The sequence below is a fragment of the Salvelinus alpinus genome, chromosome 12 (genome assembly GCF_045679555.1).
Source record: "Salvelinus alpinus chromosome 12, SLU_Salpinus.1, whole genome shotgun sequence".
Classification (NCBI taxonomy): Eukaryota; Metazoa; Chordata; class Actinopteri; order Salmoniformes; family Salmonidae; genus Salvelinus; species Salvelinus alpinus.
In genome coordinates, this window is record NC_092097.1 from 48,404,176 (window position 1) to 48,431,943 (window position 27,768).

At 41.1% G+C, this 27,768-nt stretch overlaps 1 protein-coding gene across 1 annotated transcript in view; it reads left to right on the forward strand.

Moving 5' to 3' along the window:
• The first annotated feature begins 1,516 nt into the window (after positions 1-1,516).
• The window catches only part of LOC139536287 (E3 ubiquitin-protein ligase rnf213-alpha-like), a 66,556-nt gene continuing 40,304 nt past the window's right edge, over positions 1,517-27,768 (forward strand). Inside the window, exons 1-17 of the mRNA XM_071336696.1 lie at positions 1,517-1,607; positions 3,713-3,827; positions 4,559-4,704; positions 8,034-8,470; positions 8,969-9,178; positions 13,002-13,169; positions 13,430-13,635; positions 13,878-14,170; positions 14,446-14,702; positions 14,824-15,045; positions 15,348-15,537; positions 20,262-20,317; positions 20,531-20,690; positions 21,247-21,402; positions 21,550-21,648; positions 21,733-21,855; positions 26,498-26,687. Of these exons, the coding sequence (XP_071192797.1) occupies positions 3,725-3,827; positions 4,559-4,704; positions 8,034-8,470; positions 8,969-9,178; positions 13,002-13,169; positions 13,430-13,635; positions 13,878-14,170; positions 14,446-14,702; positions 14,824-15,045; positions 15,348-15,537; positions 20,262-20,317; positions 20,531-20,690; positions 21,247-21,402; positions 21,550-21,648; positions 21,733-21,855; positions 26,498-26,687 (3,016 nt within the window). The 5' untranslated portion in view covers positions 1,517-1,607; positions 3,713-3,724. The remainder of the gene's footprint in view (positions 1,608-3,712; positions 3,828-4,558; positions 4,705-8,033; positions 8,471-8,968; positions 9,179-13,001; positions 13,170-13,429; positions 13,636-13,877; positions 14,171-14,445; positions 14,703-14,823; positions 15,046-15,347; positions 15,538-20,261; positions 20,318-20,530; positions 20,691-21,246; positions 21,403-21,549; positions 21,649-21,732; positions 21,856-26,497; positions 26,688-27,768) is intronic.

The following is a 27,768-nucleotide window of genomic DNA, read 5'->3' on the forward strand; positions in this document are numbered from 1 at the left end:
TTGAGTGAAAAGTACATAATTTTATTTAGCAATGTAGTGAAGTAAAAGTAAAAGTTTTCAAAATTTGAAATAGTAAAGTAAAGATAACTAAAAAACTACTTAGGTAGTACTTCCAAGTATTCTACACCACTGCTGTTTCCCCATATAAGCAGCATGCTCATTCCTACACACCAGTAATGGTTCATGCTTAGTGATGCCCTTTTTCCTTCATGGTATGCGAAAGTAAAGTATTTTATTATGTTGGAGAGATAAGTAAATACTGTATGTATATTATACTGCCTTTAAATTGCCCTTTGTTATCTCTTTCTATATCCATGTCCTCAGTTTGATAATGCCCCTTAGTTATGTTTTTCCTGGCAGTTTCCTTAGTTTATAGATACAGTACCAGTCTAACATTTGGACACACCTACTCATTCCAGAGTTTTTCTTTATTTTTACTAGTTTCTACATTGTAGAATAATAGTGAAGTCATCAAAACTGTGAAATAACACATATGGAATCATGTAGTAACCTTTCGGTTGCTAGTCCAACGCTCTAACCACTAGGCTAAGCTACCGCCCTGAAATGTGCTGATATTTATTGTATGTATAGTTGTATATTTTCCTAAGCTTGGGTCCCAGGAAAAACACAGAATTTCTCATGTGGGTCCCAGGCTGAAAAAGTTTAAGCACCCCTGACATAAATAAATGTGGGACACAAAAAAAAGGAAGTGTAGAACAACATCCTGCACTGCTATAATAACTTTCAAATTATGGTTCCGAAGTTTGCCCCCCAAAAAAGTATTTTCCTATGAATGAAGTCGCACAATTTTCTTGGTCATTTTCTACGAATTAAATCGCACAAAAATATGTGTCTTTTCACACGAATTAAGCCACATAAAATGCACAAAAAGGCACGAACTTTGCTGAAATACTTTCTGTACATATTTTCACGAATTGAGTGTGAGCTTGTGTTGCAACATAACATCGCATTTCACCAACTCTCCATTTCGCGGTGCGCATGTTGATTTTGTCTATGCCCACCAAGTTCTATTTTAGCGCCAATTGTAGTTATATGTTACACTACGGCGCTATGCAGACGAGTGTTGATGTGCGTGAGTAGTTTGGATGAAATGATTGAGAACACATATGTGTACATTTATTTTGCAATGATCGTGCACGCAACCCGGGCGGTCAGGTTAGCATATTAGGCTTACACACTAATGCCATATTATGGCGGATATTGCCTAAAAATAATGTAAGAAACACCTAGTTGTAGCCTATACATATACATTGCACATGAATGATACATGTATGTTTTTTTTAATGTACTGTTTTATCTTTATTCAACGCGTTCTCAACCCACCCGCACAATATTTCATGACCCTACATCCAGTCAACCTGGAATATCTACAATAGTAGCAGAGCGTAGTTCGTTTAAGCCTATTTCTCAAGAAGAATGCACGGAATAAAGCAGTTACAGGGAAAGGAAAGTAGGCGTGTAGTCCTCGTCACCTTCTCTCCGGAAAACGAAACTTATTCAAGTATATTTGTATATCATCAGCACAGATTGTTCAGTACGCGGACTACGCAGACACTGATATGCCAGCTTAATGACTCGGTAAACCGGTAAGATCATGCTTGTTGGAGTGACTATCTGATAACTTCCCATGTAAAAAGTGAATGTACATATTTGTATGTTATTTTTTTGTCAATAACATTGGGACGTGAGTGGGCAACAATGTATGTAAAAAATGCTGTTATAACGGGTGTGGCCGGGAGCAGCAGTGTTATTAACATCGTTAACCAGATCTTGGGATAAATCTTAACATTCGTAAAGCTCCAACCTTTCACAAAACATATTGTTTTATTGCACTAGTAGTTTGGTCACACACTTGTTGTTGACAGTATGGAAGGAGACAATAGTTCATTTTTAATAGTAGCCATAGCCCCTAGGCTAGCCTAGTTGACAGTTGTGCGTCGTGCGCGCCATCGCGCTCTTGATGAAGGCATTTTCATTAAATAGTAACCTCAAAACACCAGTCTTAACATCAACAGTGAAGAGGCGACTCCGGGATGCTGGCCTTCTAGGCAGAGTATCTCTGTCCAGTGTCTGTTCTTTTGCCCATCCTAATATTTTATTTTTATTGGCCAGTCTGAGATATGGCTTTTTCTTTGCAACTCTGCCTGGAAGGCCAGCATCCCGGAGTCACCTCTTCACTGTTGACTTTGAGACTGGTGTTTTGCGGGTACTATTTAATGAAGGTGCCAGTTGAGGACTTGTGAGGCGTCTGTTTCTCAAACTAGACACTCTAATGTACTTGTCCTCTTGCTCAGTTGTGCACCGGGGCCTCCCACTCCTCTTTCTATTCTGGTTAGAGCCAGTTTGCGCTGTTCTGTGAAGGGAGTAGTACACAGCATTGTACGAGATCTTCAGTTTCTTGGCAGTTTCTCACATGGAATAGCCTTAATTTCTCAGAACAAGAATAGACTGACAAGTTTCAGAAAAAAGTTATTTGTTTCTAGCCATTTTGAGCCTGTAATCAAACCCACAAATGCTGATGCTCCAGATACTCAGCTAGTCTAAAGAAGGCCAGTTTTCTTGTTCTTTAATCAGTACAACAGTTTTCAGCTGTGCTAACATAATTGTAAAAGTGTTTTCTAATGATCAATTAGCTTTTTAAAATTATAAACTTGGATTAGCTAACACAACGTGCCATTGGAACACAGGAGTGATGGTTGATGATAATGGGCCTCTGTATGCCTATGTAGATATTCCATTACAAATCTGCCGTTTCCAGCTACAATATTCAGTTACAACATTAACAATGACTACACTGTATGTCTGATCGATTTCATGTTATTTTAATGGAAAATAAAGTGTTTTTCTTTCAAAAACAAGTACATTTCTAAGTGACCCCAAACTTTTGAATGCTAGTGTATGTTCACATTACCAGTAAAACATAATCAAAAATTATTTCTTTCACTTACTTGCTGTGCTGTTTCGTTGTTCATTTGTTCAGTCTCAACCAGGATTTCATCATACATGTCAAGCAGTGAAGTTTCAGCTTTGTCTGTCCGTGGCCTCTATTCCTAGGGGAACAGTGTCACAGTGTCCGTTTCCATCTTGTCCAGCTGTGTCTGTAACATTTCACATAAACCCTGTTTCTTCTCGAAATCCTCGTCAACCCACTGTGCTGTCAGACTCATTCATAATGCTCATGGGGCTGACATTGCTGGTCCAAATGTCAGTCGTGAAGCTAATACCAGTGACGCCCATAGCAAGTAGCTCAACAATACTGTGTAACTCCGGTAGGGCAACATCTGAAAAATAGCGGCCCCCCCAATTTTTTTTAGCCTAAGCATAACTTTCTGAATGAGGAGTAATTGAAAGTGAAAGAATGTTTGTCTGACTGCTGGGGGAAAAGGGATACCTAGTCATTTGCACAACTGAATGGATTCGACTGAAATGTTTCTTCCGCATTTAACCCAACCCCTTTGAGTCAGAGAGGTGTGCGGGGCTGCCTTAATCGATGTCTACATCATCAGCGTTGTTGTTGGGGGTTAACTGCCTTGTTCAAGGGCAGAACGGCAGATTTTTCTATCTTGCTGGCTGATGAATTCGAACCAGGGACCTTTTGGTTATTGGCCAAAAACTCTTAACCTATAGGCTACCTGCTGCCCCTTATATGATAATGGTTTGTCTTAGTGATCATGTTTATTATTTCAAACAGATAGGGTTCATCATGAAGCAGTGCCCTGCTTGTGGTCACATGCTGGCAGGATCTTTTAAATTCTGCTGTGAGTGTGGAATTAAGTTACCTGTCCAATCCCAAGTTTGCACCTCAGGTAATATATGATTTATTCATGATTTATTTTGAAATATTAATAATCATGAATCAATATCTATTCTTTGTCATTTGTTTGACCATCTATACATTATTTATGTATTCATAATCATAATATTTTGATGTTATTCAGTATACTTAACCATTCAAGATGAGCAACTTCACCCCACTTTTTCAAGTAGGCTAATTACAGCACAAATGTTTTATTACATAGGAAATACAAAGTTCACTTAATCTTTATAAACTGCAATTGTATCCTAGTAAAAGCCAACTGCATATCCTGCAGGTCTACAGCACACATGTATATAGGGCCAGTGATATGCATGCTTAGGACCATGGCCATATTACTCAGCGGGCACATGCCCAGGGACCCTACATCCAGGGGCCCCCACTGATTTTGTTATAATGTTTGAGTCACTCAGATAACATAAGAACACGGCATAAGCCATGGAAACATGTGTAGAATTACAGGAAATAAACTACAAAAGTTTCTCTCTACCGCCAAGAGGGGACCCTCTAAAGTGATCTTTCCTAGGGCCCCAGATTTGATTAGTCCGGCCCTGCCTTGGACCAGGAGTTTTAACTGATTATGTGACCTGATCAAGAAAAACCCTGGCACTATGCATAATATATGGAATTGTCCAATAGGAAATAAATCCAAACTATTAAATGCAAGATAGCTTGAATGTTCGTATCATGTAGTTCACCCAAGTAACATGTCTTCAATGTCAGATAAGACCACTGCAGAGCATCAAACCTCTGCGGTCAGTGAAGCAGAGCCCCAGCATGAGAATGAGCCACAGACATTGTCCGCGAACAAAACTGACACACCTCTAAAACACTCCAGTGAAGAACCAGGGGGCAAAGTCAAGAAAAAGGTGCCTCTATCACAATTGTATATGTTGAAAATGTAATACATGTTTCATTACAAAAAATAAAAATGTGCCAAATATCCAGTAGAGTATAGAATGTATCTGCAGTAGAATATAGAGTGCATATGCAGTAGAGTATAGAGTGTATATCCAGTAGAGTGTAAATGCAGTAGAGTATAGAATGTATATGCAGTAGAATATAGAGTGTATATCCAGTAGAGTGTATATGCAGTGGAGTATAGATTGTATATCCAGTAGAGTGTATATGCAGTGGAGTATAGATTGTATATGCAGTGGAGTATAGATTGTATATGCAGTAGAGTATAGAGTGTATATGCAGTAGAGTATAGAGTGTATATGCAGTAGAGTATAGAGTGTATATGCAGTAGAGTATAGAGTGTATATGCAGTAGAGTATAGAGTGTATATGCAGTAGAGTATAGAGTGTATATGCAGTAGAGTATAGAGTGTATATGCAGTAGAGTGTAGAGTGTTTGTGCAGTAGAATATAGAGTGTATATGCAGTAGAGTATAGAGTGTGTATGCAGTAGAATATAGAGTGTATATGCAGTAGAGTGTAGAGTGTATATGCAGTAGAGTATAGGGTCTATATGCAGTAGAGTACAGAGTGTATATCCAGTAGAGTATTGAGTATAGAGTGTTTGCAGTATAGAGTATAGTATAGACTGTATAGTATAGACTGTATATTCAGTGGAGTTTGGGGTGTATATCCAGTAGAGTATAGAGTGTATATGCAGTAGAGTGTATATGCAGTAGAGTATAGATAGTAGAGTGTATTTTCAGTAGAGTATTGAGTATAGAGTGTGTATGCAGTAGAGTATAGAGTGTATATGCAGTAGATTATAGAGTGTATATCCAGTAGAGTATAGAGTGTATATTCAGTAGAGTATACAGTATAGTGTGTATGTGCGGTCGAGTAGAGTGTATCTGCAGTAGAGTATAGAGTGTATATGCAGTCGAGTATAGAGTGTATATGCAGTCGAGTATAGAGTGTATGTGCAGTAGAGTATAGGGTGCATATGCAGTAGAATATAGAGTGTATATTCAGTAGGGTATATAGTGTATATTCAGTAGCGTATAGAGTGTATATCCAGTAGAGTATAGAGTGTATATGCAGTAGAGTAGAGGGTATATGCAGTAGAGTATAGATTGTAGAGTGTATGTCCAGTAGAGTATAGAGTATAGAATGTATATGCAGTAGAGTAGAGTGTATATGCAGTAGAGTAGTGTGTATATGCAGTAGAGTTTAGATTGTAGAGTGTATATTCAGTAGACTATTGAGTATATAGTGTATCTGCAGTGGAGTATAGAGTGTGTATGCAGTAGAGTATAGAGTGTATATTCAGTAGAGTATAGAGTGTATATTCAGTAGAGTATAGAGTGTATATTCAGTAGAGTATAGAGTGTATATTCAGTAGGGTATAAAGTGTATATTCAGAAGAGTATAGAGTGTATATTCAGTAGGGTATATAGTGTATATGCAGTAGAGTATAGAGTGTGTATGCAGTAGAGTTTAGAGTATACATTCAGTAGATTATAGAGTGTATCTGCAGTAGAGTATAGAGTGTATGTGCAGTATAGTATAGGGTGTATATGCAGTAGCGTATAGAGGGTATATTCAGTAGAGTATAGAGTGTATATCCAGTAGAGTATAGGGTGTGTATGCAGTAGAGTATAGAGTGTATATCCAGTAGAGTATAGGGTGTGTATTCAGTAGAGTATTGAGTATAGAGTTTATATGCAGTGGAGTATAGAGTGTATTTCCAGTAGTGTATAGATCGTCGAGTGTATATCCAGTAGAGTATAGAGTGTATGTTCAGTAGATTAGAGTGTATATTCAGTTGAGTATTGAGTATAGAGTGTATATGCAGTAGAGTATAGATCGTCGAGTGTATATCCAGTAGAGTATAGAGTGTATGTTCAGTAGAGTATACATTATAGAGTGTATACGCAGTCAGGTATAGAGTGTATATGCAGTAGATTAGAGTGTATATTCAGTTGAGTATTGAGTATAGAGTGTATATGCAGTAGAGTATAGCTTGTAGAGTGTATATATAGTAGAGTATAGCATGTGTATGCAGTAGAGTAGAGTGTTAATGAAGTAGAGTATAGATTGTCGAGTGTATATCCAGTAGAGTATAGGGTGTATATTCAGTAGAGTATACAGTATAGAGTGTGTATGCAGTGGATTATATAGAGTGTATAGGCAGTTGTGTGTAGAGTATAGAGTGTATATCCAGTAGAGTATAGAGTGTATATGCAGTAGATTATAAAGTGTATATGCAGTAGAGTAGAGTGTATATGCAGTAGATTGTAGAGTATATATCCAGTAGAGTATAGAGTATACAATGTATATGCAGTAGAGTATAGAGTGTATATGCAGTAGAGTATAGAGTGTATATCCAGTAGAGTATAGAGTATATATCCAGTAGAGTATAGAGTATACAATGTATATGCAGTAGATTATAGAGTGTATATCCAGTAGAGTATAGAGTGTATATTCAGTAGAGTATACAGTATAGAGTGTATATGCAGTAGAGTAGAGTGTATATGCAGTAGAGTATAAAGTGTATATGCAGTCGAGTATAGAGTGTATATGCAGTAGAGTTGAGTATATATGCAGTAGAGTAGAGTGTATATGCAGTAGAGTACAGATTGTAGACTGTGTATCCGGTAGAGTATATGGTGTATGTTCAGTAGAATATTGAGTATAGCGTGTATATGCAGTGGAGTATACCGTATAGAGTGTACTGTATATGCATTCGAGTATAGAGTTTATATGCAGTAGAGTATATAGTGTATATGCAGTCGAGTATAGAGTGTATATGCAGTAGATTAGAGTGTATATGCAGTCGAGTAGAGTGTATATGCAGTAGAGTATAGATTGTAGAGTGTATATCCAGTATAGTATATGGTGTATATTCAGTAGAATATTGAGTATAGTGTGTATATGCAGTGGAGTATAGAGTATAGAGTGTATTTTCAGTAGATTATAGAGTGTATATGCAGTAGGGTATAGATTGTAGAGTGTATATCCAGTAGAGTATAGACTGTATATTCAGTAGAGTATTCAGTATATACTGTATATGCAGTCGAGTATAGAGTATACATGCAGTAGAGTATAGATTGTAGAGTGTATATCCAGTACAGTATAGAGTATAGAATGTATATGCAGTAGTGTGGAGTGTATATCCAATAGAGTATGGAGTGTATATGCACAGATTTTTCTTTGTTTTGTTTGCCTTAGTTACATTTAAGTACTGATCTGTGTTATATTTGAAAATACAATTATATAACACTTTTGTTTGTACATAGAGTGAAGACTCTGAGCTGACCACAGACACACATCAGAAAGAGGAGTCGTCTGGGAGTGAGAGCTATGCAGCGGTGGATGTTCCCCCTACAGGAACTCCATCTAAGACTACTGCTACTCCTGCTGCCACTCCAACCGTACCCTCCAAACTTCCACCCTCTCCTGTCCCATCCCCGTGCCAGACAACCACAGAAGACCAACCCGAAGGTCCATCAAAGGTAAATGAAAGTGAACCGCTGAACGAGTCAAACACAAGCCAAACCCAACCTAGTTCAGTAAAACAAGACTTGCCTGAGAAGACTGCCTCATCCACACATGAGGCAACAGATCAGAACACAGGACCTGCCGCAGTCCCAACTCAACCAGGAAGACAGCTGTCATATAAAGAAGCTCTGATGGGAGAAACCACAGATACAAGAACAGTAAAGAGGAAGCAGAGGTAATCAATATCTCTCTATTCTATTATGATTTATCATATACAGTGGGGCAAAAAAGTATTTAGTCAGCCACCAATTGTGCAAGTTCTCCCACTTAAAAAGATGAGAGAGGCCTGTAATTTTCATCATAGGTACACTTCAACTATGACAGACAAAATGAGGGGGGAAAATCCAGAAAATCACATTATAGGATTTTTTATGAATTTATTTGCAAATTATAAGGACAAGCAAAAAAAGCCAACCCAAATGTAAGTTTATATATTAAATTGGTCCTTTCAATTAAACCATGTTACATGTCAAATCAAAATAAACTATTCAATGCACATTTTACATAGACGTCACAACAGACTTCATGGGAAATGTAAGGAACAAGTAATGCCTAAACTATTACAGTTGTTGGGGGAATTAATATTATAACACAATGTAATTATGAAAGTAGGTTGTTTTAGATGTTTTGAAGTTCAGAGTATTTTGACATTTGGGAACCTCCTGCTTTCCAGGAGCCCTGAAGGGAGCAAGGAAGCAGGAGTCATGAATGAACAACAGACATCCAGTAACCAGAGTGACAAGTGTACCAAGGATGAAGCAAACTCACAGCTGTGTGTTGACCAATCCCAAGTATCAACTGATGACCCAACAGATAAGTCAAACACAAGCCAGGAAGAAACAAAGAAGGAAAACACGGGAAAGCAGTCACAGCCTCCCCAATTGTAAGTGTCTGTTATAGATTGAATGTGTCTAATACAGGGCTACTGACTGTGACCATACAGACGTATTTGGCCACCCTTTGACTTGACTGATTTGGTCAAACGGTAAGGTGATTTATCCTCATGACTCCTGTAATGAAAGTGTCTGTCCTGTGCCTGTTTTACACTGTTTAATGATCGAGATAAATCTTATGGCTTTGAGATAAATACAGAGCTAGTATCAGAGACGAAGAGGCTGGTAGTCGGAAATCAATTACATGTATTGAATTAGAAAATTTATGAATTTGCCCAAGTTGATATAATAAGACATGAACCGAATGCATCAGTAATGATTATTTCCTGTAACTTTCTAACGAGGCAACAACACGGGACTGCCCCTGTCTCATGTGTGTGTGCTGCAGCCGTTAGGGATGCTAATGATATTTGTCTCCTGGTAGATTGAGAAAGGCTGTCCCAACAACTAGTAGCTAAACGCCTACCTGGCAGAATTATATCATGATTATTTAAAAAAATCCAGTGGGTATTTGTTTTGCAAACTCTACCATCACATGTGCACTACAAAAACACAGCTAAACAACAGCCTCTTGCTAGGTGTGCACTGGAATTAAAGGGTAACTACTGTACACTCAGGGGTGAAGTAAGGCGGTACAGTCTAGTACAAAATAAATAGTGGGGGTATGCAGCACCGGTAGAACATGAGGCTATCACAATAAATTATAGTAAAATGTTAAGATAACTGTAGACTTTACACCATTATTTATCATTGCCGCATGATTGAGGCATGAAAAATGTGTGAATGGTCTTGAAAACGGTTGGTATAGCCTAGGCTCCAAAATGCGATGTCATTTGATGAGAACGTTGACACTTTGCTAAGGCAGAGATGATTGGCTGACACTGAGACGTTTGCGGACAGCAGTGGACACATCCATTCTGGTCTAATGACAATTGGCAAATGTCTTTACACTTTTTGGTGTTTTGTATAAAAGATGTCTCTTTTCATTCACCACTATTTGGAGGCTGAAAAATGTTGTGAGTGGATGAACGTGCGTGGGCAGCCTAGTAAGCCTTTGAAATTATTTTTTGACAATCAGATGAAAACATATTAGCTGGTTGTGTTTATGCCACAATAAAAGGTAATACATTTTAAAAGGATAAATGAAAAATATTTTTCGACTAGGCCCACACGCAAGCGCGTGCACACATACTTTAGGAGGTCCCGTATTGGGAAGAAATTAAATCTACTTTCACCCCTGACTACACTCCAAAATCGAAATATCTTACATTTTTCCAATTGTCTCCTGATGTGGTGTAAGCATGGTTGTTTTTCTAACAAAAAAGTGTGATTTCTAGAGTGAAAACCTGAAATAACTGAAAAATCAAAACCTGGTACAACAAAACCCCCCCAAAATTTTGGGGGTGAAAAACTAAATGGAATTTGGCAACAAAAAAAAAAAACTAGATTTGATAGAGTTCCCACTTTGGCAGGTGGTGAATTAGCAGCAATCGAATTAGGCCAATATGTCATATTAGTGTCCATGAAGATGAAGGCAAATCTCTATTGAACCCCCCCAAAATAATTATTTAGTCCTATTTTATAACAATAATAGCTAATTGTCAACCCAAAATTCATGACAATCACTGGATTAGGTTGCATATCAAAATATCTTAATCATGCATTCTTGCTTGGACGTGTTAGATGTAACAACGTATTTATTGAATACCATCTCAGTAGTTTATTACACTTCTTATTAATCATTGTGAATTACTTTATAAGATGACACATTTTTCTATTGTGTGACGCCACAATAAAAGTTTTCGTGTGCCACCAAATCATGGTCTATTGCTACCAACTGAAAAAGCAGTGCCACTAGGGGAAAACATTAGTCTGGAGCCCAGCTAATGTTTTAAACTGTCACAGGTACATCTTCACCAAACATTAGTCTGGAGCCCAGCTAATGTTTTAAACTGTCACAGGTACATCTTCACCAAACATTAGTCTGGAGCCCAGCTAATGTTTTAAACTGTCACAGGTATATCTTCACCAAACATTAGTCTGGAGCCCAGCTAATGTTTTAAACTGTCACAGGTACATCTTCACCAAACATTAGTCTGGAGCCCAGCTAATGTTTTAAACTGTCACACTTACATCTTCACCAAACATTAGTCTGGAGCCCAGCTAATGTTTTAAACTGTCACAGGTACATCTTCACCAAACATTAGTCTGGAGCCCAGCTAATGTTTTAAACTGTCACACTTACATCTTCACCAAACATTAGTCTGGAGCCCAGCTAATGTTTTAAACTGTCACACTTACATCTTCACCAAACATTAGTCTGGAGCCCAGCTAATGTTTTAAACTGTCACAGGTACATCTTCACCAAACATTAGTCTGGAGCCCAGCTAATGTTTTAAACTGTCACAGGTACATCTTCACCAAACATTAGTCTGGAGCCCAGCTAATGTTTTAAACTGTCACACTTACATCTTCACCAAACATTAGTCTGGAGCCCAGCTAATAATTTAAACTGTCACAGGTACATCTTCACCAAACATTAGTCTGGAGCCCAGCTAATATTTTAAACTGTCGCAGGTACATCTTCACCAAACATTAGTCTGGAGCCTAGCTAATATTTTAAACTGTCACAGGTACATCTTCACCAAACATTAGTCTGGAGCCCAGCTAATATTTTAAACTGTCACAGGTACATCTTCACCAAACATTAGTCTGGAGCCCAGCTAATGTTTTAAACTGTCACACTTACATCTTCACCAAACATTAGTCTGGAGCCCAGCTAATGTTTTAAACTGTCACACTTACATCTTCACCAAACATTAGTCTGGAGCCCAGCTAATATTTTAAACTGTCACAGGTACATCTTCACCAAATATTAGTCTGGAGCCCAGCTAATATTTTAAACTGTCACAGGTACATCTTCACCAAACATTAGTCTGGAGCCCAGCTAATGTTTTAAACTGTCACACTTACATTTTCACCAAACATTAGTCTGGAGCCCAGCTAATATTTTAAACTGTCACAGGTACATCTTCACCAAACATTAGTCTGGAGCCCAGCTAATATTTTAAACTGTCACAGGTACATCTTCACCAAACATTAGTCTGGAGCCCAGCTAATATTTTAAACTGTCACAGGTACATCTTCACCAAACATTAGTCTGGAGCCCAGCTAATATTTTAAAATGTCACAGGTACATCTTCACCAAACATTAGTCTGGAGCCCAGCTAATATTTTAAACTGTCACAGGTACATCTTCACCAAAAAATTAGTCTGGAGCCCAGCTAATATTTTAAAATGTCACAGGTACATCTTCACCAAACATTAGTCTGGAGACCAGCTAATATTTTAAACTGTCACAGGTACATCTTCACCAAAAAATTAGTCTGGAGCCCAGCTAATATTTTAAACTGTCACAGGTACATCTTCACCAAACATTAGTCTGGAGCCCAGCTAATATTTTAAACTGTCACAGGTACATCTTCACCAAACATTAGTCTGGAGCACAGCTAATATTTTAAACTGTCACAGGTACATCTTCACCAAACATTAGTCTGGAGCACAGCTAATATTTTAAACTGTCACAGGTACATCTTCACCAAACATTAGTACTGGAGCACAGCTAATATTTGAAACTGTCACAGGTACATCGTCACCGAACATTAGGCTGGAGCCCAGCTAATATTTTAAACTGTCACAGGTACATCTTCACCAAACATTAGTTCAAACTACCCGTCATTCTTTAAACAAGTCTGTGTCATGGAACCCTTCATATTTACTGATACTGGTTTTTGTCTTTTTTTCTCCTTACAGCCCAACCAAAGTGCATCATGGTCCTGGTAAGGATAACCTTACCATTTATTTTCACGCTGTTGTATCCAAGCGTTTCAAGTTGGACCCATCAAAAGACATAGTTTGTTTGAGATCTGGAAGTCTTTTTGAGACCTGGGATACAGATGGTTTGAAAATGGAAATCACAGGGTAAGGTTTATTTTCTTCTCCCTTTGTTGGCACCAATGTATTTAATGTCTAATAATTGATGTGACTTTTCAATTCACTGCCTTTTCATATCATTAACTCTGATTAGTGCGTCTTAAGCAAGTCATTTTATTATGTGTTTCTCGAACTTGTTTTTGGAGTGATAGTGTGAAACAGTTGTCCGACAATAAACATTGTGATTTCTTATGAGCCGGTAACGTCATTTCGAAAATGTTGCGTATTTTTCATCATCCACTTTAAAGGAATTTAGGAGAGAATGGATTTCTTGTTGAAGGACGAATGGTGACCTCTAAAAATAATGTTGGTGTCTCCATACCTTACAAGTATGTTGTCTGCAAGAGGAAAGACGACTCATATGAGTATAAATATGAGCACATCTACCTAAAGGATGCAAAGCAACATGTCAACAGGTGCCTACTGGTCAAAGAGGATCTTTTGACACTTAACGGTAATGTTCGACTATTATATAACTAACAGACACCACACACACACACACACACACACACACACACACACACACACACACACACACACACACACACACACACACACACACACACACACACACACACACACACACACACACACACACAATGCTAATCAGGGTGCCTTTTCCACTTCTATGTGGAATGTATATGAAATTACATTGAAGCCATAAATATTATACTGATCTATTTTATTTTCTCATAGGGGAGTGGCACCAATATGATGATATCATACGCACAGATCCTGACCAAAGTTGGATATCACGTTTCACAAGCTTGTTTGCATGGCGGGATGACTGCAAGAAAAAGGTAGTGGCGGGCAGACAGCTGGCTGGAAAGGTGATGCTGGGAAACATTTTTAATCTACTTCAAACATGGAGTGACGTGAACATTAGGAACTTCTTTACTCAACTCCAGCAGTTCTTCACCAATTACAAATCCCCCTTCCTCCATGTGGATGGTCCAAAGAATTGGGATCTGCCGTATGGAGAAGAACAGGTAGATTTGCGTTCCTATTTTGAGGAACTGTCATTAAGTAGCTTTTATGAACGAAATTGATATATAACTTGTGTTCATAAATGCTTTTATATTTATTGTTAACTGCATATTATGAAGACACACAAATTGAAATTTGTGTTACCTTGCCGTTGTTTCAGCTATTCTGTCAGCCATATTGTTATTTACATGTTGATGACTCAATCGCAAAATACTTAGGAGTTGTTATCGTATGAATGTAAATGTATGGAGTCTTTATTGTACATTCCTTTTTTCAGGTGAAAACCCTTTTGAAAGAGTTCATGCAGCAAGCTATAGATGGTGAGAACCAAAAGGGGAATGAGAAGCGTGAGGATTTCTTCTCTGATCCTCTGAAATTAGGAGTTATTATCCTGGTTGTCCACATCAATTACAGTTTAGATGTCAGTGGACATATTTCTAAACTGTGTGAGTTGCTCTGCCTGCCTAAAAAGCCAAGAGAAGTTTTCCTTCCATACTGGACAGATTTCAAACAAGGGCTACCAGGTGACATCAGGTGGGAAATCATTTTCTTTCCTCAGCCACTGAAAGTAAAGACCTTGCTAGTGTTTCTAATCTAATGAACAACATGTCAATATCTTGAACTGAAGATGGATGTTGTCTACTTCCTCCTTCAGGGTTTCAGAGGCAATTGAGACTCTATTCAACTTTGCAAGAAAACATGGAGTTGAGAAGTGGATCTTGGTTATCCCCCTACTGCATCTGCTTAGAGGGGACAGCAAGCCTTTTGAGGCTGTTCCTCTGACCATGAATCCAAAATTTGATATCTGGGCGGGGCTGAAAGGGATCAAAATTCCAGAAGGCTACACAGACTCGATGATTGGAACACAGGGATTGAGGTAATTGGGAAGGCTTCACTTAAGATTCAATTGGAATGAATGGACAATAAAATGGTTACGTCTGAACCAATTACAACAACAGGTTGAAAAAAAGTAATACTAGTACTAGTAGTAGATATTAAAATCAAATCCTATAAGTATCCCTAGAATCATACCTTTCACATTGCAGTCCAGATCTCAATTATAGGTCTACTTTATTCTGTGCACTTAACCAACCATTCGAATATTTATCCTATTACACTGTATTTGTTTTGTCCATGCTGCTGATTTAAATCTCAGAGTTTTGCCTTCTTGAAAATTAGTGATTCCATCCAAATCATGGAAAAGCACAAACACCTTGTGGCGATGGACTGTCTCGTTACTCGCTCTTGGATGTCTCTGTTGGGGCTGGATAACTTGTTTAACTATGCATCAATCATCCCTCTTGATGTCTTGGACACTCTTCAACACCTCCAGTTTAGTCTGACTTCCGGGGAGAACTATAAACATGAGGTACATATGGCCCTTCCTTTTGAAAAGTGAAAAAGTGTTTTGTATTTCTTTGTTGTGCATTAGTTTTATGTCATACTCAACAGTATGAGTTCATGTGACTGCACTAAAAAGCTATGCTAAAAATGGACATTTGATTTATTAGATCCTACATCTTACAACATGCTATTATGAACTTACTGTGTGTGTGTGTGTATGTGTGTGTGTGTGTGTGTGTGTGAGTGTGTGTGTGTGTGTGTGTGTGTGTGTGTGTGTGTGTGTGTGTGTGTGTGTGTGTGTGTGTGTATGTGTATATATACAGTTGAAGTTGGAAGTTTACATACACTTAGGTTGGAGTCATTAACACTCGCTTTTCAACTACTCCACAAATGTCTTGTTAACAAACTATAGTTTTGGTAAGTCGGTTAGGACATCTACTTTGTGCATGACACAAGTCATTTTTCCAACAATTGTTTACAGACAGATTATTTCACTTATAATTCACTGTATCACAATTCCAGTGGGTCAGAAGTTTACATCCACTAAGTTGACTGTGCCTTTAAACAGCTTGGAAAATTCCAGAAAATGATGTCATGGCTTTAGAAGCTTCTGATAGGCTCATTTACATCATTTGAGTTAATTGGAGGTGTACCTGTGGATGTATTTCAAGGCCTACCTTCAAACCCAGTGCCTCTTTGCTTGACATCATGGGAATATCAAAAGAAATCAGCCAAGACCTCAGAAAAACAATTGTAGACCTCCACAAGTCTGGTTCATCCTTGGGAGCAATTTCCAAATGCCTGAAGGTACCATTTTCAACTGTACAAACAATAGTACGCAGGTATAAACACCATGGGATCAGGCAGTTGTCATACCGCTCAGGAAGGAGACGCGTTCTGTCTCCTAGAGATGAACGTACTTTGGTGCGAAAGTGCAAATCAATTCCAGAACAACAGCAAAGAACCTTGTGAAGATGCTGGAGGAAATAGGTACCATATTATCTATATCCAAAGTAAAACGAGTCCTACATCGACATAACCTGAAAGGCCGCTCAACAAGGAAGAAGCCACTGCTCCAAAACCACCATAAAAAAGCGAGACTACAGTTTGCGACTGCACATGGGAACAACGATCGTACTTTTTGGACAAATGTCCTATGGTCTGATGAAACAAAAATAGAACTGTTTGGCCATAATGACCAGGGAAAAGGGGGAGGCTTGCAAGCTGAAGAACACCATCCCAACCGTGAAGCACGGAGGTGGCAGCATTATGTTGTGGGGTGCTTTGCTGCAGGAGAGACTGGTGCACTTCACAAAATAGATGGCGTCATGAGGTAGGAAAATTATGTGCACCCATGAAGCAACATCTCAAGACATCAGTCAGGAAGTTAAAGCTTGGTCGCAAATGGGTCTTTCAAATGGACAATGACCCCAAGCATACTTCCAAAGTTGTGGCAAAATGGCTTAAGGACAACAAGTCAAGGTATTGGAGTGTCCGTCACAAAGCCCTGACCTCAATCCTATATACAATTTGTGGGTAGAACTGAAAAAGTGTGTGCGAGCAAGGAGGCCTACAAACCTGACTGTGTTACACCAGCTCTGTCAGGAGGAATGGGCCAAGATTCACCCAACTTATTGTGGGAAGCTTGTGGAAGGCTACCCGAAACGTTTGACCCAAGTTAAACAATTTAAAGGCAATGCTACCAAATACTAATTGAGTGTATGTAAACTTCTGACCCACTGGGAATGTGATGAAAGAAATAAAAGCTGAAATAAATAATTCTCTCTACTACTATTATTCTCTATACTATTATCACCACAATGAAGTGGTGATCCTAACTGACCTAAGGCAGGGAATTCTTTCTTCGACTAAATGTCAGGAATTGTGAAAAACTGAGTTTAAATGTATTTGGCTAAGGCGTATGTAAACTTCCGACTTCAACTGTACATGCATAAATACATACTAACATACAGTACCAGTCGAAAGTTTGGACACGCCTACTCATTCCAGGGTTTCTTTATTTTTTATTATTTTCTACATTGTAGAAGACATCAAGAAGACATCAAAACTATGAAATTTCACATATGGAATCATGTAGTAACCCAAAGATTGTTAAACAAATCAAAATCTATTTTATATTTAAGATTCTTCAAAGTAGCCACCCTTTGCCTTGATGACAGCTTTGAACACTATTGGCATTCTCTCAACCAGCTTCATGAGGTAGTCACCTGGAAATAATACATTTTAATTAACAGATGTGCCTTGTTAAAAGTTAATTTGTGGAATTTCTTTCCTTTGTAATGCGTTTGAGCCAATCAGTTGTGTTGTAACAAGGTAGGGGTGGTAAAAGACCAAGTCCATATTATGGAAATAACAACTCAAATTAGCAAAGAGAAACAACAGTCCATCATTACTTTAAGACATGAAGGTCAGTCAATCCGGAAAATTTTAAGAACTTTGAAAGTTTCTTCAAGTGCAGTCGCAAAAACCATCAAGCGCTATGATGAAACTGGCTCTCTAGAGCACCGCCACAGGAAAGGAAGACCCAGAGTCATTTAGAGTTACCAACCTCAGAAATCGGGAATTAACTGCACGTCAGATTGCAGCTGAAATAAATGCTTCACAGAGTTCAAGTAACAGACACATCTCAATGTCAACTGTTCAGAGGAGACTGCGTGAATCAGGCCTTCATGATCGAATTGCTGCAAAAAAACCACTACTAAAGGAGAGCAATAAGAAGAAGAGACTTGTTTGGGCCAAGAAACACGAGCAATGGACATTAGACCGGTAGAAATCTGTCCATTGGTCTGATGAGTCCAAATGTGAGATTTTTGGTTCCAACCGCAGTGTCTTTGTGAGATGCAGAGCAGGTGATCTCCGCATGTGTGGTTCCCACCGTGAAGCAGGGAGGAGAGGGTGTGATGGAGTGGGGGTGCTTTGCTGGTGAAACTGTCGGTGATTTCTGCAGTGATACGCCATACCATCTGGTTTGGGCTATTTGACCAAGAAGGAGAGTGATGGAGTGCTGCATCAGATGACCTGGCCTCCACAATCACCCGACCTCAGCCCAATTGAGATAGTTTGGGATGAGTTGGACTGCAGAGTGAAGGAAAATCAGCCAACAAGTGCTCAGCATATGTGGGATCGCTTTCAAGACTTTTGAAAAAGCATTCCAGTTGAAGCTAGTTGAGAGAATGCCAAGCGTGTGCAAAGCTGTCATCAAGGCAAAGGTTGGCTACTTTGAAGAATCTCAAATATAATATATTTAGATTTTTTGGGTTACTACATGATTCCACATGTGTTATTTCATAGTTTTGATCGATTCACTATTATTTTACAATGTAGAAAATAGTACAAATAAAGAAAAACTCTTGAGTAGGTGTATCCATACTTTTGACTGGTACTGTACACTTTTTCCACTTTTTCCACATTTTGTTACGTTTCAGCCTTATTCTAAAAAGTGTTAAATAAAAACAATTCCTCAGCAATCTACACACAATACCCCATAAATACAAAGTGAAAATAGATTTTTAGAAATGTTTGCAAATTTATAAAAAATAAAGACAGAAATACCTTATTTACATAAGTGTTCAGACCCTGCTATGATACTCAAAGTTGAGCTCAGGTGCATCCTGTTTACAATTTCCATCCTTGAGATGTTTATACAACTTGATTGGACAACTTGATTGGAGTCCACCTGTGGTAAATTCAATTGTTTGGACATGATTTGGAAAGGCACACACCTGTCTATGTAAGGTCCGGTCCCACAGTTTACAGTGCATGTCAGAGCAAAAACCAAGCCATGAGGCACAGATCTGGGGAAGGGTACCAAATAATGTCTGCAGCATTGAAGGTCCCCAAGAACACAGTTCTTAAATGGAAGAAGTTTGGAACCACCAAGACTCTTCCTAGAGCTGGCCTCCTGGCCAAACTGAGCAATCGGGGGAGAAGGGCCTTGGTCAGGGAGGTGACCAAGAACCCGATGGTCACTCTAACTCTAACTCACACAGAACTCTAGACTGGTCAGGATCGAGAGAAAGATGAGCAGAGCAAAGTACAGAGAGATCCTTGATGAAAACCTGCTCCAGAGCTCAGGACCTCAGACTTGGGTGAAGGGTCACCTTCCAACAGGACAACGATCCTAAGCACACAGCCAAGACAACGCAGGAGTGGCTTCGTGACAAGTCTCTGAATGTCCTTGAGTGGCCCAGCCAGAGCCCGGACTTAAACCTGATCAATAGCTGTGCAGCAACGCTCCCCATCCAACCTGACAGAGCTTGAGAGGATCTGCAGAGAAGAATGGGAGAAACTCCCCAAATACAGGTGAGCCAAGCTTGTAGCGTCATGTCCAAGAAGACTCAAGCCTGTAATCGCTGCCAAATGTGCTTCAACAAAATACTGAGTAAAGGGTCTGAATACTTACATAAATGTGATATTTCATTTATTTAATTTTCCATAAATTAGCAAAAATATCTAAAATGGTTTTTTGCTTTGTCATTATGGGGTATTATGTGTAGATTGATGAGGACATAACCTTTTTTTAGATTCAGGCTGTAACGTAACAAAATGTGTAAAAAGTCAAGGGGTCTGAATACTTTCTGAATGCACTGTATAGATGTGTGTTTGTTTGTTTACATTGTTATTTGTACTCTTGTGAAAAATTTTGTTGCATAAAAGCGGTCAGCATCCTGAAACAGTCATGGATTCATGCCATTGTGTCATACCATCCGCCATTCTTTTTACTGACAGGCTGTGAAGGATTTGTTGTCACGTCTCTTCAGCAGAGTTAAGGAAAAACAGCACAGGTAACACCTGTCTCAAAACAAACACAATATTTAGAGTTGTTCTCAATTCCATCTGAGTAGCAAAGGAATTTGAATTGAAATACATGAAGTGATAATTGTCTGTTATTTCCCACAAGGATTAGACAGACTAGTCTTGCAGCTCCTCACCATGACATGTTTCAAGGTTGACATTAAATGCTTGTTCCCCATCACTAACCAGCGTGTTGTTTTCAGCCATGACGACAGATATGGGGACTTTTGCCTCAAAGCAGCTGTGAGCCTTCTGGAGACCATTTGTAAGAATATGAAAAGTCATTTGGACCATGAGATTCCTTTGGTTTGCCTGGATCTTGTCAGTCTGATTGCAGAAATGGCTGGTGCCTTCCATCTCCAGGTATATCCAAACACAACCATCAATTCAACCTTTGCCTTTGATTTTACAGTGCCTTTGCTCTTTGCTCTAAAAATAAAAAATGTGTTTCCGTTTTAATAATCTCATAATAATCAAGAAAAGAGTAGGCAGATGAATAATGAAGCTCATGAGCTTTACTCCAGGTGTACATACAGTGGTATAAAAAATATATAATTCAATATCGTGCAATAAATGGTAAACAAGATGGCCTTGCTTGAAATGATAATAAGCATTTCATATTTTAATGTACCTATTTGAATCTGTCAAAGCCATTTTTCGAGTAGAAGTTGTATGTCTCTAAAACCCTATACTGTACATAACTTGAATTATATAGACTTTTTAGAAGGAAAGAATCAACATGGTGGTTCTTAAAGCAAAAATGGTCTGAATTTATTTTCAATACAGTCTGGCTTAGCATTACAAGGCCGATTTAATGTTAAGCCAGGCTGAACTGAATTGTAATATAATGAGTGATTTGTCCAAGAGATAAATATTTGATGAGTCTGAATATTTTTGTTATGAATTACTATTCTTGTAGACAAAGGAAGTGACAAATAACCTTTTGGACAACACGTGCAAAGAGAAGTTAAAGGAGACCATGACCATCATAAAGGAATGGCTGCGAATCACATTCAAGAACAAATTGGTTAAAGATCTCAATAACATTGATTTTGCATACATGTATGAGACTAAGGTAAGATGTTTTGTTTTACCAAATTAAATAATTGATACAAATAAATATTATATTTGTATTATTATTATTGCAGAACAGTTGGCGTTGGAATTGGAATTCTAGTGTTTGATAAAAGGAAAACTGAATAGTGAAAACCTTTTCCTGTAGCTCTGGAACAAGCTGATCTCACTTCAAATTGGTTCAGAAGAATTCACCCAATACTGGAGAAATACATTCTTGAATGATTTTGAAGGAAAACTCAAACAGGTGAGATATGGGGTACATCTACAAGTTCATCAATTAAAAAGATATGTATGTACATAATTCATTCATATTTTGTATGGCCATCAGGAAACGTCCATGCATCAAATTGAAATATATATCAATAAGATAGAGGAAGTGAGCGGGACGCTGCCATTCTTGGAGAACTCATTGGAGAAATGCGCTTTGGAAGCAGTCACGGTCATGTGTCAGGCAAGATGAATAACATCATTATTTAGAAAAATATCAAATACACGTGTTTAGCAGATGTTATTGGTCACATACACGTGTTTAGCAGATGTTATTGGTCACATACACGTGTTTAGCAGATGTTATTGTAACGGTTTTCCTCCTCCTCTTCATCCGAAGAGGAGGAGTAGTGATTGAACCAAGGCGCAGCGTAGTGAAATGACATGATGAATTTATTGAACACGACGAAAAAACAAACTAAACTTGAATAAACTAACAAAACAAATAAACGATGCAGACAGACCTGAACGACGAACTTACATATAACGTGAAGAACGAAACGAACAGGAACAGACTACATAAAATGAACAAACTGCAAACAGTCCCGTATGGTGCAAACATATACACAGACACAGGAGACAACCACCCACAACGAACACTGTGAAACAACCTACCTAAATATGACTCTCAATTAGAGGAACGCCAAACACCTGCCTCTAATTGAGAGCCATACCAGGCAACCCTTAAACCAACATAGAAACAGACAACATAGAATGCCCACCCAAACTCACGTCCTGACCAACTAACACATACAACAAACTAACAGAAATAGGTCAGGAACGTGACATAACCCCCCCCTTAAGGTGCGAACGCCGGGCGCACCAGCAGAAAGTCTAGGGGAGGGTCCGGGTGGGCATCTGACCACGGTGGTGGCTCAGGCTCTGGACGAGGTCCCCACCCCACCATAGTCAATCCCAGCTTACGTTTACCCCTTATCATGACCACCCTCTTATTTCCCCCACCTAATTTAAGGGGCAACACCAAGATACAGGACAGCTCCGGGACAAGGTAGCTCAGGACAGAGAAATAGCTCAGGACAGAGGGATAGCTCAGGATAGAGAGGTAGCTCAGGATAAAGAGGTATTTTAGGATAGAGGGGCAACTCCGGACTGAAAGGCAGCTCCGGACAGAGAGACAGCTCTGGACTGAGGGGCAGTTCTGGGTAAATAGCCGCTCTGGGCTAAGGGACAGCTCATGACTGGCTGACGACTCTGGACGCTCATGGCTGGCTGACGGCTCTGGACGCTCATGGCTGGCTGACGGCTCTGGACGCTCATGGCTGGCTGACGGCTCTGGACGCTCATGGCTCACTGACGGCTCTGGACGCTCATGGCTGGCTGACGGCTCTGGACGCTCATGGCTGGCTGACGGCTCTGGACGCTCATGGCTGGCTGACGGCTCTGGACGCTCATGGCTGGCTGACGGCTCTGGACGCTCATGGCTGGCTGACGGCTCTGGACGCTCATGGCTGGCTGACGGCTCTGGACGCTCATGGCTGGCTGACGGCTCTGGACGCTCATGGCTCACTGACGGCTCTGGCAGATCCTGTCTGGTTGGCGGCTCTGGCAGATCCTGTCTGGTTGGCGGCTCTGGCAGATCCTGTCTGGTTGGCGGCTCTGGCAGATCCTGTCTGGTTGGCGGCTCTGGCAGATCCTGTCTGGTTGGCGGCTCTGGCAGATCCTGTCTGGTTTGCGGCTCTGGCAGATCCTGTCTGGTTGGCGGCTCTGGCAGATCCTGTCTGGTTGGCGGCTCTGGCAGATCCTGTCTGGTTGGCGGCTCTGGCAGATCCTGACTGACGACTGGCTCTAGCGGCTCCTGACTGACTATCGGCTCTGACGGCTCGGGACAGACGGGCGGCTCTAATGGCTCGGGACAGACGGATGGCTCAGACGGCGCTGGGGAGACGGATGGCTCAGACGGCGCTGGGGAGACGGATGGCTCAGACGGCGCTGGGGAGACGGATGGCTCAGATGGCGCTGCGGAGACGGATGGCTCAAATGGCGCTGGGGAGACGGATGGCTCAGACGGCGCTGCGGAGACGGATGGCTCAGACGGCGCTGCGGAGACGGATGGCTCTGGCTGATCCAGTCTGGCGGAAGGCTTTGGCTGCTCCTGTCTGGCGGAAGGCTCTAGCGGCTCCTGTCTGGCGGAAGGCTCTAGCGGCTCCTGTCTGGCGGAAGGCTCTGTAGGCTCATGGCAGACGGGCGGCTTTGCAGGCTCATGGCAGACGGGCGGCTTTGAAGGCTCAATACCGACGGGCAGTTCATGCGGCGCTTGGCAGACGGACAGTTCAGGCGCCGTTGGGCAGACGGCAGACTCTGGCCGGCTGAGACGCACTGTAGGCCTGGTACGTGGTGCCGGAACTGGAGGCACCGGACTGGAGACACGCACCTTCAGGCTAGTGCGGGGAGCAGGGACAGGGCACACTGACCTCTCAAAGCGCACTATAGGCCTGGTGCGTGGTACCGGCACTGGTGGCACCGGGCTGAGTGCACGCACCTCAGGACGAGTACGGGGAGAAGGAACAGTGCGTACAGGGCTCTGGAGACGCACAGGAGGCTTAGTGCGTGTTGTCGGAACTGGAGGCACCGAACTGGATACACGCACCATAGGAAAAGTGCGTGGAGGAGGAACAGGGCTCTGGAGACGCACTGGAAACCTGGTGCGTAGTGTAGGCACTGGTGGTACTGGGCTGGGGCGGGGAGGTAGCGCCGGAAATACCGGACCGTGCAAGCATACTGGCTCTCTTGAGCATTGAGCCTGCCCAACCCTACCTGGTTGAATGCTCCCGGTCGCCCGACCAGTGCGGGGAGGTGGAATAACCCGCACCGGGCTATGTAGGCGAACCGGGGAAACCATGCGTAAGGCAGGTGCCATGTATGCCGGCCCGAGGAGACGCACTGGAGACCAGACGCGTTGAGCCGGCCTCATGACACCTGGCTCAATTCCCAATCTAGCCCTACCAGTGCGGGGAGGTGGAATAACCCGCACCGGGCTATGCACACGTACAGGAGACACCGTGCGCTCTACTGCGTAACACGGTGTCTGCCCGTACTCCCGCTCTCCACGGCTAGCCTGGGAAGTGGGCGCAGGTCTCCTACCTGCCCTTGGCCCACCACCTCTTAGCCCCCCCAAGAAATTTTTGGGTGGTACTCACGGGCTTTTCGGGCTTCCGTGCTAGACGCGTCCCCTCATAACTCCGGTTCCCTTCTCCGGTTGCCTCTGCTCTCCTCAGTGCCTCCAGCTGTTCCCATGGGAGGCGATCCCTTCCAGCCAGGATCTCCTCCCATGTGTAGCAACCTTTACCGTCCAATACATCGTCCCAAGTCCATTCCTCCTTCTTGCGCTGTCCCTTACTCCGTTTACACCGCTGCTTGATTCTGGATTGGTGGGTGGTTCTGTAACGGTTTTCCTCCTCCTCTTCATCCGAAGAGGAGGAGTAGTGATTGAACCAAGGCGCAGCGTAGTGAAATGACATGATGAATTTATTGAACACGACGAAAAAACAAACTAAACTTGAATAAACTAACAAAACAAATAAACGATGCAGACAGACCTGAACGACGAACTTACATATAACGTGAAGAACGAAACGAACAGGAACAGACTACATAAAATGAACAAACCGCAAACAGTCCCGTATGGTGCAAACATATACACAGACACAGGAGACAACCACCCACAACGAACACTGTGAAACAACCTACCTAAATATGACTCTCAATTAGAGGAACGCCAAACACCTGCCTCTAATTGAGAGCCATACCAGGCAACCCTTAAACCAACATAGAAACAGACAACATAGAATGCCCACCCAAACTCACGTCCTGACCAACTAACACATACAACAAACTAACAGAAATAGGTCAGGAACGTGACAGTTATTGGTCACATACACGTGTTTAGCAGATGTTATTGGTCACATACACATGTTTAACAGATGTTATTGGTCACATACACGTGTTTAGCAGATGTTATTGGTCACATACACATGTTTAGCAGATGTTATTGGTCACGTACACATGTTTAGCAGATGTTATTGGTCACGTACACGTGTTTAGCAGATGTTATTGGTCACATACACATGTTTAACAGATGTTATTGGTCACATACACGTGTTTATGTTATTGGTCACATACACATGTTTAGCAGATGTTATTGGTCACGTACACATGGTTAGCAGATGTTATTGGTCACGTACACATGTTTAGCAGATGTTATTGGTCACGTACACATGGTTAGCAGATGTTATTGGTCACGTACACATGGTTAGCAGATGTTATTGGTCACGTACACATGGTTAGCAGATGTTATTGGTCACATACACATGTTTAGCAGATGTTATTGGTCACGTACACATGGTTAGCAGATGTTATTGGTCACGTACACATGGTTAGCAGATGTTATTGGTCACGTACACATGGTTAGCAGATGTTATTGGTCACGTACACATGGTTTGCAGATGTTATTGGTCACATACACGTTTAGCAGATGTTATTGTTGGTGTAGAGAAAAGCTCTAGTAGAAATTAAGTTTCACTTTCAGTCTGGAGATGTACATTTACATTTACATACATTTACGTCATTTAGCAGGCGCTCTTATCCAGAGCAATTTACATGAGCAATTAGGGTTAAGTGCCTTGCTCAAGGTCATGTTTTTTTTCACCTAGTCAGTTAAGGGATTTGAACCAGTGACCTTTTGGTTATTGGCCCAACGCTCTTAATCGCTAGGCTACTTAATCGTTAAGCTGTGCATTGAGTTTGTCGGGAAGTAATGATCAAACAAATGCTTTTTTTAATCTCCAATTTTCATTTGACATGATCAGGGGATCTCTCAGGAGGCTCTCTTTGAACGGTTGAAAAAACTTGACTTTAGCAAGTTTGAGAGGCTAATATCTACTATTGTGATGAAGTCCTGGCCCAAGACTGGCAATGGCGAATACCTGGAAGGGGAGGACTGTGTAGTGGAACATCTTCTCAACTGGTCCATGGCCAAAAGTGTCTTTCAAGTCCAAGGTGAATTTTCTCAAGAAATTCCACTGCTCTAACCATTTCCACAACAATTTCCACATACAATCAAGGCTAACATTGGGTGGGAATGTTCAACACAGTTGTATATGGAAAAATTGACATACAATGGCTATTAAATGTAAAACTGTCACTTCCAAATGTTCATTGAGAGCTACACTATACAGCATATACAAAAGTACTTGGACACCCCTTCAAATTAGTGGATTCGGCTATTTCAGCCACACCCGTTGCTGACAGGTGTATAACATTGAGTACACAGCCATGCAATCTCCATAGACAAATAGTGGCAGTAGAATGGCCTTACTGAAGAGCTCAGTGACTTTCACCGTGGCACCATCATAGGATGCCACCTTTCAAACAAGTCAGTTCGTCAAATTTCTGCACTGCTGGAGCTGCCCTGGTCAACTGTAAGTGATGTTATTGTGAAGTGGAAATGTCTAGGAGCAACAACGGCTCAGCCGCAAAGTGGTAGGCCACACAAGCTCATAGAACGGGAACGCTGAGTGCTGTAGCGCGTAAAAATCGTCTGTCCTTGGTTGCAACACTCACTACTGAGTCCCAAACTGCCTCTGGAAGCAACGTCAGCACAAGAACTGTTCATCGGGAGCTTCATGAAATGGGTTTTCATGGCCGAGCAGATGCAAGCCTAAGAGTGCCGCCATTGGAAGAACTCACTTACAGAAGTGGAAACACGTTCTCTGGAGTGATGAATCTCGCTTCACCATCTGGCAGTCCGACGGACGAATCTGGGTTTGGCGGATGCCAGGAGAACGCTACCTGCCCGAACGTATAGTGCCAACGGTAAAGTTTGGTAGACGATGAGTAATGATTTGGGGTTGTTTTTCATGGTTCGGGCTAGGCCCCTTAGTTCCATTGAAGGAAAATCTTAACACTACAGCATACAATGGCATTCTAGATGATTCTGTGCTTCCAACTTTGTGACAACAGTTTGGGGGAGGCCCTTTCCTGTTTTAGCATGACAATGCCCCTGTGCACAAAATGAGGTCCATACAGAAATGTTTTGTCGAGATCAGTGTGGAAGAACTTGACTGGCCTGCACAGAGCT